Source organism: Dipodomys merriami, unplaced genomic scaffold (genome assembly GCF_024711535.1).
Source record: "Dipodomys merriami isolate MVZ:Mamm:240054 unplaced genomic scaffold, mDipMer1.0.p SCAF_4, whole genome shotgun sequence".
In the NCBI taxonomy this organism is placed as follows: Eukaryota; Metazoa; Chordata; class Mammalia; order Rodentia; family Heteromyidae; genus Dipodomys; species Dipodomys merriami.
In genome coordinates, this window is record NW_027205603.1 from 40,010,305 (window position 1) to 40,024,727 (window position 14,423).

The window sequence follows — 14,423 nt, forward strand, 5'->3', positions numbered from 1 at the left end:
ATAATGCCTGTCATTATTTGAAATTGAAATTAGTAGTGGTTCCAGCAGTCATTGCAAAATGATTTATATGTGTGAAGGGAGAAGATGTATAACATCTTAATATTTGGACAAACATAAGTTTCTAGGTTATCATATCATGTAATATTCAAGCAGTAAAAATTCTTCCAAGTTTACTTTCTCTCATGTCTTTTAGTAAAATATATGCCCTTTCTATAGAACTATTTGTAGCAATTACCAAAATAAACTCAAAATTCCAAATGAAGAGTCAGTACTCTACACCTGGAAGATAGCTCTGTTTTTGTTTTTGCTTTGTTTTGCTTTTTGAGATAAGGTCTACAGACTTCAAACTCATGATTTCCTATCTGTCTGGAATTACAGGCATGAACCACCCTACATGGCTTATTAGCTCTGTTTTTGAAGAGGGGTTTTTCTGTAGCTTGCCTTTGAAGGTGATTTTTCCAGATTATTCCTCTTCTTAAGGAAGTAAAGTTTGTTGTAAAGGGCATTTTCTTCATGGATGGAGCCTTCTTGCTTGTGTAGTAGAGGGGTTAACCATAAGTTCTCTTATCTAATCTCATTCACTTCCCCAAAGCTCCCCACTATGTACTATCACCCTGCAGACTTTGTGAGGACACAGATACCAAGAGCATAGCATTGTGCAGCCCTAAAGTATACAAAAGCAAGTTTCAAGTGGCTTGAGAACCTTAAAATGATAGGTCATGTTTTGTATATTACATGAGATTAACAGAGAGTAGTTGGCAAGTACATAATCTGTCCTGAGGATTCATATAAACAAAATCTTTGCTGTTTTTCTTCTTCATTAATATCAAAAGCAATTGCTCTTAGCTTCCTGATAGCACTCTACTTAGAGATTCATTTATGTCACATTTGGGTATTTTGCCAGTATGACAGTCTTTTAAACATATTCTTTAGTGGCTAAAAAGACCCCTACACAAAATATCAATTTCTTTAAATTTATGTTCATCTTGACATAGATGATGAACTAAGAAAGATATTTAGCTATCTTAAAATGTGTGGAGAACAAACACTATAACACAAAGAATAAAAAAGTCAAATTATAAATTGATTTATAGCAGTAAAGTAACACAAAGAACTTAGAAATGAAAATTTAATTTTACATATTGTACAGGAAATGAAGGATAATGGTTTTAATATTAAATAATTTAGAACGTACAATTGTCACTCTTCAAAACCTGTTTGCAAGAAGAACCAGACCCAAGATTTTACAAATCCTGAATTGAAATGTGATTTATAAATTTGTAGTTTGAATTCCTTTTTTCAGGAATATATCTCAGATCTCCCACCCCACGCCCAATATATTTTGGGCAACTTATTAAGCAGAAGAGATTTCCCTGTTAATTTTGGCTAAATACGTGAAAGTCTAAAAATAGTTAATTAGTGGATTTTTTTATATCAGTGACTGGAATTTGAACTTGGTATCTGATGTTTTTGTTGGCACTCTACCACCTGAGCCATGTAACCCAAATCAATGTTTAAATGTTTTGTGTTTTAATAGTTAACTCATGCAGGGACTGGGAAGGTGGCTTAGTGGTAGAGTGCTTGCCTTGCATGCATGAAGCCCTGGGTTCGATTCCTCAGCACTATATTAGCAGAAAAAGCCAGAAGTGGTGCTGTGGCTCAAGTTGTAGAGCACTATCCTTGAACTGAAGAGCTGAGGGACAGCGCCCAGGCTCAGAGTTCAGGCCCCATGACTGACAAAAAAAATAGTTAACTTATGCAATCTGGATTTATATATAATAAAATCAACTTTAAATGGCTCAATTTTATCTGTTAGATTTTGTTCACTTCCCTTTAGATAGCTAATCTAGCCATGTGTTGGATTTTTTCCTAATGACTCAATGATAGTAAATAGTAATGCAAACATTATCAGCTTAAAAGTTGAACACATAATTCAGATCACTTACATTGAAGCCAGAGTCAGTTCCATCATGTACACAAACAAAAAGTAATAAACTTGTTAACTGAAAAGTCAGGAATGAAACAAGGTTATCCACTCTCTACTTGTATTCAGTATAGTGCTTAAATTCTTAGAGCAGTAAGGAAAAATAAATGGAAGGGTTACAGTTATGAAAGGAGATCAGACCCCTTTTTCAGATAATAGAAGCCCATCCTTAAAAGACATTAAAGACTACTCAGGAGGCTGAGATTTGAGGATTTTGGCTCAAAGCCAGCCTGTGCAGAAAAGACACTATCTCCAATTAACAACCAGAAAACTGAAGTGGAGTTGTGGCTCAAAGTGGTAGAGCACTAGTTTTGAGCAAAAGAGCTCAGAGACAGTGGCCCAGGCCCTGAGTTCAAGCCTCCCGCCCAATAAAACCCCAAACATACTAAAGAGCCAAAACAAAACTTAATGCTGTTAAACACTTTCCACAAAGTATCAAGATACAAAGCCAACTTACAGAAATTATTTCTCTGGGAAAAAAGTCAAGAATACAATCCCATTCATAGTAACCTTATAAAAAATACCTAGGAATAAACTAAGGATGTGAAAGACTGCTATAATGAAAACTAAAACACTGAAGAAAAACATTGCAGACAGAAAATGGAAAAGACTTCTCTTGTTTATGGATTGGCAGAATTAATATGGTGAAAATGGTTAAGAATCTACAGACTCAATACAGCTCCATCAAAATTCCAGTGATTCTTTACAAAAAACAAAAAAGTCAATCCAATGAGAAATGAATAGGAAACCCCTATGGAAGGGGAAAAATTGACCCAGAATAGCCAACAGAAGAGTGTGATGGTTCCTGCCTATAATCAGTTAATCTGAAAGTGGCGATTTAGAAGATTACAATTGAAGGATAGCTTGGGCAAAAGTTAGAGATCCTCATCTCAACCAGTAAGCTGTGTGCAGGGGAAATTACCTTTTCACATGAAATGCCACTGAGCTACACACTTAAGAGTTAAAATGGGCTATTGTACAAGTGACAATGGGGCATGGAGGCAGTAACTGTTGCTTCACCATGCAGCTTTATAGTAAATGCTAACATAAGGACTTGAACCATTCCATAGACTCAAGCTCACAGGCTTAATCTACTTAATACTATATTAGAGTGATGGATTTTTTCCAAACCCAGAATAGGGGAAGATGGTCTATACCTTTTCTAAAAGTTACAAGTTGGCACAATCTTTCTTAGGATGTTTTTTTCAATAAATCCCTAGAGAATTAAAAGCAATCATAAGTGTGTGTGGGGGGGGGGGGAATTAATAATTGTGAAGATCTTGGAAACTCTGAAAATGGATGACAGGTAAAAGTGAAGCCCATTGTATTAGATTCCGCTTTTTGTATTTACATTTTCATGTGAACATTTTAAGATATTGAAGTGTTTAAGGCAGGGTAAGTAGATAAATCTATATCAGATATGCAGCCTCCTGAGTAGGTACAGATGTAGATTACAGGTGTGAGCCACCAGTGCCTGTCTTTCATTGCTTTTTAGGTCTAATAATCCTTTGTATATTGCTGTACCACGCTTACCCGTCGATCATTGACGGGCGTTTAGGCCTCTAGTTTGGGGGCTTTTACAAACGGCACTTACGAGCAATTCTGTACATGTGTGTGTGTGGACGTGCTTTCAGTTCTCTTGAAATTTACGTTTAGGACAATGCTTGACTGTTTCCACAGTGACTATGCTATTTTTTTACTTTGTTTACTTATTTTTCGCATTCTCGCCAGCAAACGCCCGCATCCTCCGAGCGTGGTAGCCGCAGCCCGCACAGGTAGGCCGCTCTCCCCCTTGCCTGGCAATGCAGGCGCAACACTGAGACATCCCAAGGGCCCTGGAGTGAGGGCGCGCGCTCCTGACAGCCCCCACGGGCGCGCGCTAACGGTCCAGTTGTGCGGTCATGCGCGCCAGGGCCCAGTTCGGCTCCTGGGGCTCCAGCTGTGGGGCTCGCGGTGGAGCCCACCGGAGCAGAGCGGCCGCGTGAGGTGGGTGCAGGCCCGAAGGCGGCGGCCCGGGGTGGGGGATGGAGTGGAGGTGTCCGGGAGCGAAGCTGGGGACTCACCTGCATGGGTGTGAAGCCACCCTCTGCTGGACCTTGAGGTGGCTCGTGCGGCCTGGCTCTGGCGAGGCCCGGCTCTGGCGAGGCCCCGCTCTGGCGAGGCCCGACTCTGGCGAGGCCCTCGGAGCTGCAGGGGCTCACACCAGCTGTGCCTGTTCCCCTCCCCTGGCTTCATTTGGTGCCCATCCTGGGGCTTGAACTCAGGGCCTGGCCCCTGTCCCTGAGCTTTTGTACTCAAGGCTAGTTAGTGCTCGATCACTGTAGCCACAGCTCCATTTCTGGCTTTCTGGGGGCTAATTGGAGATGAAAGGCTCATAGGCTTTTCTGCCCAGGCTGACTTCGAACTGTGAGGCTCAGATCCCAGCCTCCTGAGTATCTAGGATTACAGGGGTGAGCTTCCTTACTGGTGGCCAGCTTCCTTGTAAATATACACATACTCGCATATATACATATATGTATACATACATGTATGCATGCATGCAGGTATATGTATAAGTGTGTGCGTGTGTTTATATGTGTATATGTACATGTCTGTGTGTATATGTGCATGTATATTATACATGTATATACACATATAAGTACCATACATGTATATACCATATATTAGGGATCCCAAGACCATGTAGGCAAGCATTATATCACTGTTCTCCATCCCCAGTCCTTCCCTTTGGGTTAGGATCTCCCACTGGGTAGCTCAGGCTGGCCTGGAACTTGCATGTACAGCTCAGGCTAGGTTCTAACTGGTGATCTTTGTGCCTCAGCTTCAAAATGCTGGGATTACCAGATGCATGGCACTAACCTATGCTCCCAAACATTTGGACTCTCTTTCTTCCCCATATTGTATAGACTGGTCACTAAGACTGGTTAAAATTCTAGAATTCATCTCTTCTGTTCTGATGCACTAGACTGGTCCATCCATATCTTAGGGATATTGCAATAGTTAACAGAACTGTTTCAAACTATTGTTTGAAACTATTGTTTCATTGTTTCAAACTATTTTTTCACACCACCAACAAGAAAGAGTTGATATTCAAAATAAAAATCTGACCCTCAGCCTGGCACCTGACATCTGTAAATCTTTTTTTTTTAATTGTGAAAATACCGTACAGAAGAGTTACAATTACATGAACCATCTGTAAATCTTTTTTTTTTTTTTTTTTTTGGTCCAGTCATGGGGCTGAACTCTGGGCCTGGGTGCTGTCCCTCAGCTCTTCAGCTCAAGGCTAGCGCTCTACCACTTGAGCCACAGCGCCACTTCCGGCTTTTTTATTTTTGCTTATGTGGTACTGAGGAATCGAACCCAGGGCCTCAGGCATGCAAGGCAAGCGCTCTACCACTGAGCCATCTTCCCAGCCCGCCATCTGTAAATCTTATCTACTCAAAACCAGGGCAGGAAAGTCTATGAGACTCTTACCTCCAGTTAACCATTTAAAAAGCCAAAGTAGAGCTGTGCTTCAAGTGGTAGAGCACTAGCCTTGAGCAAAAAGTTTAGAGACAGCACCGAGGTTCATAGTTCAAGGCTTAGGAACAGCACCAAAAAAGGGGGGCAAAATATGACCCTACAGAAAATTCTTCTGTGATTTATAAAACTTTGTAGTAGTTACTGGTGGTGTAGCTTAAGTAAAGCACCAACCATGAGCTGGAAAGCTAAGCAAGAGCACAAGGGCCTGAGTTCAAGTTCCAGTATCACCAGGCACACACACACACACACACACACACACACACACACACACACACACACACACACACACACACACACACACACACACACACACACACACTCCTACTAGTCTTTTTATATAATCATGATGGACTTCACAGTGGCAGAGTGCTTGCCCTTGCATGCATGAGGCCCTGGGTTCGATTCCTCAGCACCACATAAGCAGAAAAAGCTGGAAGTGATGCTGTGGCTCAAGTGGTAGAGCGCTAGCCTTGAGCTGAAGAGCTGAGGGACAGTGCCCAGGCCCAGAGTTCAGGTACCATGACTGGCAAAAAAAAAAAAAAAAAAAAAAAAAACCCAAAACCTTGAACAATGAAGCAGGAAAGCGATGTCCTGGACATTCAATCACCTAATGTATCCTCATTCATTCTCTACAAATAAAGATTCTGGACCTACAAGAGAACAGTATCATCCAATATTATTTCAGTGAGCAATTTCTTTTAGTACCTAGCCTATGAAGACATATGAGGATCCAGTTCTTTTGATCTTGTAGAGGATCCTATAACTGATTACAGTGTTATTTAAGAGTTGGATAAGCTGGACACTGGTGGCTCACACCTGTAATCCTAGCTACTTAGGAGGCTGAGATCTGAGGATCATGTTTTGTTTCAAATTGAGCTTGGGGAGGCAAGTTCATGAGACTCATCTCCAATAAACCATTAGAAAACCAGAAGTGGCACTGTGGCTCAAGTGGTACAGTGCTTGCCTTGAGCTGAAGAGTACAGGGACAGTGCCCAAGACCAGAGTTCAAGCCCCACGACTGGCAAAAAAAAAAAAAAAAAAGTTGGATAAGTAGCTCATACTTAGCATATGTGTGATGGAGTTCAAAACCAAGTTCTTTCTGTAGGTATTTTAAGAATTGGAAAGTTGCCTGGCTTTATTTTGTTCTCAGTATTAGAGGTCTCCAAAATAAAATGTATTTCTATTTCACTTCTAGATTTCCTCATCCTGCAAGTTCACCACTTCTAATCTTTACCAGCATCTGTGGGTTAATCCATTTGTAATAGAAAAGAATTATAACTAGGAGAAAAATGTCAAATCTAAAAATGAAAGAAGCAGCCCTTATCTATCTTGACAGAAGTGGAGGCCTCCAAAAGTTTATAGATGACTGCAAGTACTACAATGGTATGTTTGGCAAATGTGACTTTGTTAAAAAGCTGGGACTGAAGCCTAGTGGTAGAGTGCTTGCCCAGCATGCATGAAGCCCTGAGATCAATTCCTTAGTACCACATACACAGAAAAAGCTGGAAATGGCGCTGTGGCTCAAGGATAGAGTGCTAGTCTTGAGCAAAAGAAGCTCAGGGACACTGAGCAGGCCCTAAGTTCAAGCCCCAAGATTGGCAACAAAACAAAACAAACAGAAACAAAAAACACTTTCAAATATTTGTCTACATATAACTATAGTGAATTTTACATTTGTGTGTTTTTATAGATTCAAAACAAAGTTATGCTGTCTATCGATTCAATATTTTGATAAATCCCTCTGATGTTGTTGAATTGGATGCTGAACTTGGAAATCACATTTTACACCATCCTTTAAAAGCTGCACAAGTTTTTCAATCAGTAAGTTAAAGAAAGAAATAATTTTATTCCATGTGGAATTTTTGGTAACTTGTTTATTTGAAATCACAGGTCTGTTTTATTGCTATTAAGACTCTCTCATTAATTGGACAATTGCAGACTGAAACTCAAGTAAGTTTTAATTCACTATTATTTAATTCACTATTTTTTGTTGTTGCTTTGTTTTTGTGTTTTTGTGCTGGTCCTTGGGCTTGGACTCAGGGGCTTTGCACCTGAGCTTTTTTGCTCAAGACTGGTGTACACTTCCTGTGTTTTGCTGGTTAATTGGAGATAGAGTCTCATGGACTTTACTGCCCAGACTGGCTTCCCACTATGATCCTCAGATCTCAGACTCCTGAGTAGCTAGGATTACAGATGTGGGCCACTGGCATCGACAGTTTTAACTAACTTTACTAAAGAAAATGTAGCTGAAAACTTTCATAATTACTTGTAAATTAATATTTTCTATTCATAGTTTTATTTGCTAAAAAGACACTACATTTTCCCAAGTTCTAGAGAATGTTTTGTGTTAGATTTTTTGTTACAAAACTGTGACAAAATGTCTGACATAAATAACTTAAAGGGAGGAATTATTTAATGTGGGTTCATAGATTCCAATCCATCCTGGTAGGGAGAGTTTGGCAGTACAGCACCTGTAACATGATGATAGTTAGGATGGAGAGCAGGTAGGGAGACAGAAAAGAAGAGAATACTTCACTGTTGTAATCTCTGTTTCTCCCCGTTAGTCTATCTGGGCCCTCAGCCTATAGGATGAAACTAGTCACATTTAGGGCAGGTCTTCCCTAATAGTTAATCTTCTCTTTAAATACACTCACATATACATCCAGAGTTGAGTGTTATTAATCTCCTAGATAGTCTCATTCCACTCAAGTAGACAATCAAGATTAGCTATCACAAGTACTTTACATGTGTATCTTTATTTCCCATGTTTTCACTTGACGATTAGACATTTTTATAGTAAAATTCTTCACACATACCCCAAAATAATGTTATAAGTATGGTGCACCTCAGTATACTTGCCACTCAAACTCAATGTAGCATATGTGCATCATCTATTTTTATTTTAAATATTTTGAAGCCAATCTTATTCTATTACTTTAGTGTTACTTTAGTATAATCTTCTAAAAATTGTAGATTTTATTATATAACTACAGTGCCCCTTTACAAAAGTAACAATAATTCCTTGGTTTCATCTAATATTGTCCACATTTACATTTGCCCAATTTGTTTCAAAAATACTTTTCAAGGCCTATATGGCAGTTCATGCCTGCAATCTCAGATTTGAGGAAGGCATAAATTTGGAAAATGGAGTTGAGGCCAGTCCAGGCAAAAAGTTAGCAACACCTCTCTCAGTAAATCTGCTGAGCTGAGCATATTGGTGAATATCTGTACCCCCAGCTATGGGATTCTTTACCTACTAGAAGTATAAGCAGGTGGATCATTATCCAAGATTGGCCTCCAAGCAGAAAGTGCAAGGCTATCTGAAAAATAACTACAGTGTATGGCCCAAATGGTAGAGCACTTTCCCAGCAAGGGGGAGGCCCTCATCTTAAACTCCAATATCACTATTATCAAACAAAACAAAATAAAACAAAACTGTCTTTCAGTTAGTTTGTTCAATTCAGTATAAAAATAAGAGCCACACCTTATAACTATTCCTCATATCTCCTTATGTTTCTTTCAATACAGAGCCATTCACTTTCCCTCTTAATACCATTGATTTTTTGAGGAGACTAGTTCATTATCCTATGAATGTTTACATAATCTAGATTTTCTGATTGCGTCTTTATGATACTACTTATATTATTCCTCTTTATTCCATAGATCTAAAATAAGGGTAGGTTCTAGAAACTTAAATTCCAATTCAACTCATCTTAACAAGAATACATCAGAACTAATGACATTTACCCCATATTGCTTTCTGTCAGGAGGATATCATGTTATCTTAATTAGTCATGTTCAGGTGATACTGTTCTGACCCCTCTATTGTACAATTGTCTCTCAGCTTTCATCTAACTTTCCCCAGAACTTATTAATTCATTAGGAGTTGGCAAATTATGATTTTCCTAATTTTACCATCTGTTGTGAATTTATTAGCCAGAATTTCTCTGTAAATTTTCTGGATTGGGCATATAGCTCAGCAGTAGAGGTTTGCTGAGCATGTACAAAGACTTGGATTCAAAATTAAGAAAATTAAAATCTTAAATTCTTACATTTTAATTGAAAATATGTTAAACTCATTGTTTTTCCTTAAAATACACAAAAATTAAATATGTTTTCTCTCATCAACTATTTTGTTACTCTGAAATATAGTTTTCCAGGAAATTGTATAGGATACCAGATAAATGTTTTATTCTCTTTTTTTGGTCGGTCTTGGGGCTTGAACTCTGGGCCTGGGCACTGTCCCTCAGCTCTTCAGCTCAAGGAGAGCACTCTACCACTTGAGTCACAGTGCCACTTCCAATTTTCTGGTGGTTAATTGGAGATAAGAGTTTCATGGACTTTCCTGCCGGGGCTGGCTTTGAACCACAATCCTCAGGTCTCAGCCTCCTGAGTAGCTAGGATTACAGGCATGGCACCCAGAGTAAAGTTTTGTAAAGTTTTCATTGTTAGCTTGCAGAGACTATTTTTTTAAATATGAGGAACTCATCAACTTTTTAGTATGTCTGATTTTTTTCTTCATTTTTGACTTTCTGAGGGGAAAAAAATCTCACTATGTAGCCCAGGTTGGCCCAAGGCACTTAGAAAGCCTCCTGCCTCAACTTCCCCCAGGTGTGGGGCTCACATGTGTGAGCTTCCATTGTTTTGTTTCTGATACATTTTAATGAAACTCTGTCATTCATTTTGATGCATATATTATCAGACTGTTGATCTTTGAAGAGAGCATATCCCTTCAAGTTTGCCTTTATGTCCTTTTGATACATACCATTCTTTTTTTTATAGTTATCTTAGTTTCTGCCATAAGAAAATGCCCCAAGTCCATCTGGAATATTTTTCATCCAAGAGTTATACCAGTCATTTCTTACTGGGAGCCCAAGTGAGAAATGACATTTAGAGGTAAAAATTTGGGCACTATTCACTATTGTTATTGTTTAGTGAATGTGGCCAAGCTATGTGTATTTTATATATTAATTCATTGTGATGCTTTCAGTTACAATGTTAGCTTATAAGATTTTTACTTGTTTAATTTTGAATCTTTTTTCTTTGGCTGGGGGTAGGGGTCAGTAGTAAAGGGCAAATGTGAGGTCCTGGGTTCAAACCCTAGTATTGTTAACAATGACTTCTAATCATTACTTGATTTACTCTACAGTGAACTTCTGTATCATAATGAAAGTCAAATTGTATTTGCAATTTTTATTAATACTATTTTATGTTCTTACCAGATTAATATAGTGCTGAAATTAACACATTTACCTCCTCTGCCAAGTTATGGTCTTGATCTTTGTGAGTTTCCACTTGATTATACATCTCAGAGATTTTATATGATGCAAGGAATTGTGATTGCAATGACAACTGTAACCAAGTATTCACAAGGTGCAAGATTTCTTTGTTCGGATGAAGCATGTCCTCTTTCGAAGGGTAAATATTAAAATGTAAAATCAAAGCATCCAGTAATATATTGTTTAATTTAAAATCATGCTTACAATTATTAGTTACTTCAAATTGTAATGAATGGAAATTTGATTGTCTTCTAATGTTTATAACTTTACTTGCATAATTTTGAAATGCATTTTTTCCTCCACCCAGCAGTTTAACAAGTACTCTTTTTTTGGGGGTGGGGGGGTCCGGTTGTGGGGCCTGAACTCTGGGCCTAGGCACTGTCCCTCAGCTCTTCAGCTCAAGGCTAGCACTCTACCACTTGAGCCACAGTGGCACTTCTTTCATTTTTGCTTATGTGGTGCTGAGGAATCGAACCCAGGGCCTCAGGCATGCAAGGCAAGTGCTCTACCACTGAGCTATCTTCCCAGCCCAACAAGTACTCTTATATTGTTAAAATATGGCTCTTTTCATACATTGTTTCATGTTGTCCTTGTCTACTTAAGTTACTAAAGTACTTAAGTACCTTAAGTAATCCTTTTTTTTGGGGGGGAAGGGAGTTGAAGGAGAAGGGAAGTCTTGGGGCACTGACCCTGAGCTTTTGTGCTTAAGGCTAGGGCTCTGCTAGTTGATTGACAGTTCCACTTTTGGTTCTTTGGGTGTTTTAATTGGAGATAACAGTCTCACAGATTTCCCTGCGTAGGCTTGCTTGAAACTGAGATTCTCATATCTCAGCCTCCTGAGTAGCTAGGATTATACATGTCAGCCACCAGTGCCTGGTGTCAGTCTACTCTTTAGGACATCATTTAATTTATTGCCCCACCTCAATGACTTGAATATCATGCTTCTCTTCTGTCTGTATACTCTCCAAATAATGCTACATATTGCAATTATCTGTTTCTCATTGCTACATATAAAAATTGTGCGTTAAAACAACCATATTACCAATGCTTTATTATAGTACCTAGAAGAACCACCCATGTTCCCAGCACTTGAGAGGGCAAGGTAGGAGAGTTTGAGGTCAGGCTGGGCTGCAGAGAGAGATCCTATCTCAAATAAATAAATAAATAAATAAATAAATAAATAAATAAAGCCATATAGTGAACATTAGTTGATTTTCTCTGAACCTAAGTGCAAAATTGAATTAAGCATGCTTTGAATTAGTGCTAAATTACTGAAAATAGCCAAATCTGAAAGCATTTTTTTTTCTTTCAGGATTTCAGTATATAAGAGTACACATGCCTGGTGCTACAGAATCATCAACAGTAAGAAATGACTTTTTGTGTAATCTTTGTTCATCTTCACTTCAAGAAGACAGAAAATTTAGAGTACTTGGTGGTAAAAATGCATTTACATTTTGAAATTATAATTTTCAAAATAGTGTTTTATATTTTAATGTGAAAAGCAAAATTGCATATATGTTCTAATAATTAATTTGTTTTCTTTCTTGTCTGAAGATAAACAGATAGTTGAAATAATTACCACTAAAGTTCTTCATGCTTTTCAAGGATATATTAAAAACCAGCCGTTTAGGTTTCAATCTCTTACAATTTTTCTGAGAGGTATGTAGAATTGAAGCAAATTGCTATAAAATATGGAATTGACTTATTCATGCTTTTAAACTATTAATTATTTCAAGTTGTCATATTCTTAGGTTGCTATATCCTAGAGTCATAGTCATTTTATGGCAATGATCTCCCATCATCCTATATGCATGTATCTTATGTTAATATTGGAGGGTTTTTTTTAAAAAAAAATCTTTGTTATTTTCTTTGGTGGCACTAGAGTTTGAACTCAGAGACTCAGCCTCACGCTAGCTTTGGTTATTTATTAGTAGGGTCTCACTTTTTTTGCTAAGGGCCAGTCTCAGACCTTGATCCTACTTAAGTTTCTTGCATAGCTGGGTTTATAGGAGTAACAACCACACCTAGCTTGTTTGTTAAGATATAGAGTCTTAGCTTAGCTAATTATTAGCTAATTAGATAGCTAATTTGCCCAGAGTTGTCTTGAATCAGAATCCTCTCAGTCTCTGCTTCATGAATAGCTGAGATTACAGATCTACACCACCATGCCTAGCTAATATCAAGATTATCGTTTTGCAATAAAAGCATGGTGAGAGTAAAGACTGGTCTTTTTTTTTTGGGGGGGGGTCTGGTAGTGAGGCCTGAATTCTGGGCCTGGGTGCTGTCCCTCAGCTCTTCAGCTCAAGGCTAGCGCTCTACCACTTGAGCCACAATGCCACTTCGGGCTTTTTTTTCTGCTTATGTGGTGCTGAGGAATCGAACCCAGGGCCTTATGCATGCAAGGCAAGCGGTCTACCACTTAGCCACCTTCTCAGCCCCTAAGACTGGCTTTTTTGCTGCACATAGTAAAACCTCAGTATTTTTTTTTTTTTTGACTTGAACTTGGAGCCTCATTTTCAGTTAACTATTTTTTTTCTCTTTTTATTTTTCTTTTTCTTTTTTTATTGTAAAGATACTATACAGAGGGTTACAGGTACGTGAGTGAGGTAATGAGTACACTTCCTCTTGAACATTGTTAGCCCCTCCATTGTTTTCCCCCTACCATCCCCTCCCTCCCTCCCTTCCCCGAGGTTCTTTTTTTTTTTATTGTGATTAAGTGATTACATAATTTCCCGAATTTCACAGTATTGTGGAATAATGATGCTCATTTAAAGTCACAAGTTCATTCTAACTTTCCTGGAGCAAATTGTCTATCACAGTCTGTAACATATAACGGTGTTCACATGTTATACACCATATATGTGATCAGCAGCGTGGGGATATTTTGTAGTGGTTCAACCAGATGAGTGGGAGTTCTTTGTTTCTTAAGTCCTGTTAGTTTTGTCGTATCACCTAACATTTTGGATTTAGCATCCACTTATCAGGGAGACCATGTACCGTTTGTCTCTTCGATCTTGGCTTACCTCGCTCAACATGATTCCTTCTAGCTCCATCCATTTCCCTGCAAATGCCATTATTTTGTCATTTCTAATAGCTGCATAATATTCCATTGTGTATAGATACCACAATTTTTGGATCCATTCATCTGTGGTGGGGCATCTGGGTTGTTTCCATATCCTAGCTATTGTGAACAGTGCTGCAATAAACATGGAGGTGCACGTGTCCTTGTATATTGGTTCCTGTTGTTCAGGGTAGATGCCTAGAAGTGGTATGACTGGGTCGTAAGGGAGGTCAATCTTTAGCTTTCTAAGGACCCTCCAGACTGCTTTCCAAAGTGGTTGTATAAGTGTACATTCCCACCAGCAGTGTAATAGGGTTCCTCTTTCTCCACATCCCCTCCAGCATTTGTCGTTGGCTGATTTGTGGATGTGGGACATTCTGACTGGGGTAAGGTGGTATCTCAGGGTTGTCTTTATTTGCATTTCCTTCACCACCAGGGATGATGAACATTTCCTCATGTGTTTCTTTGTCATTTTTATTTCTTCATTTGAGAAGTCCCTTTTTAGTTCCCTTGCCCATTTAGTAATTGGTTTGTTAGGTTTGGGAGGGATTAGTTTCTTGAGTTCCCTGTATATACA

At 38.7% G+C, this 14,423-nt stretch overlaps 1 protein-coding gene across 4 annotated transcripts in view; it reads left to right on the top strand.

Annotated features, from left to right (window-relative positions):
* Positions 1–3,894: 3,894 nt before the first annotated feature.
* The window catches only part of Mcmdc2 (minichromosome maintenance domain containing 2), a 59,262-nt gene continuing 48,733 nt past the window's right edge, over positions 3,895–14,423 (top strand). For all 4 annotated transcript variants that reach the window (XR_011365751.1, XR_011365750.1, XR_011365752.1 and 1 more), the window contains exons 1-7: positions 3,895–3,970; positions 6,702–6,889; positions 7,197–7,327; positions 7,397–7,456; positions 10,729–10,924; positions 12,098–12,220; positions 12,340–12,444. Coding sequence is in view for 1 of the 4 variants with exons in the window: in XM_069991786.1 (XP_069847887.1) it covers positions 6,796–6,889; positions 7,197–7,327; positions 7,397–7,456; positions 10,729–10,924; positions 12,098–12,220; positions 12,340–12,444 (709 nt within the window). In the remaining 3 variants the exon portion in view is untranslated. The remainder of the gene's footprint in view (positions 3,971–6,701; positions 6,890–7,196; positions 7,328–7,396; positions 7,457–10,728; positions 10,925–12,097; positions 12,221–12,339; positions 12,445–14,423) is intronic.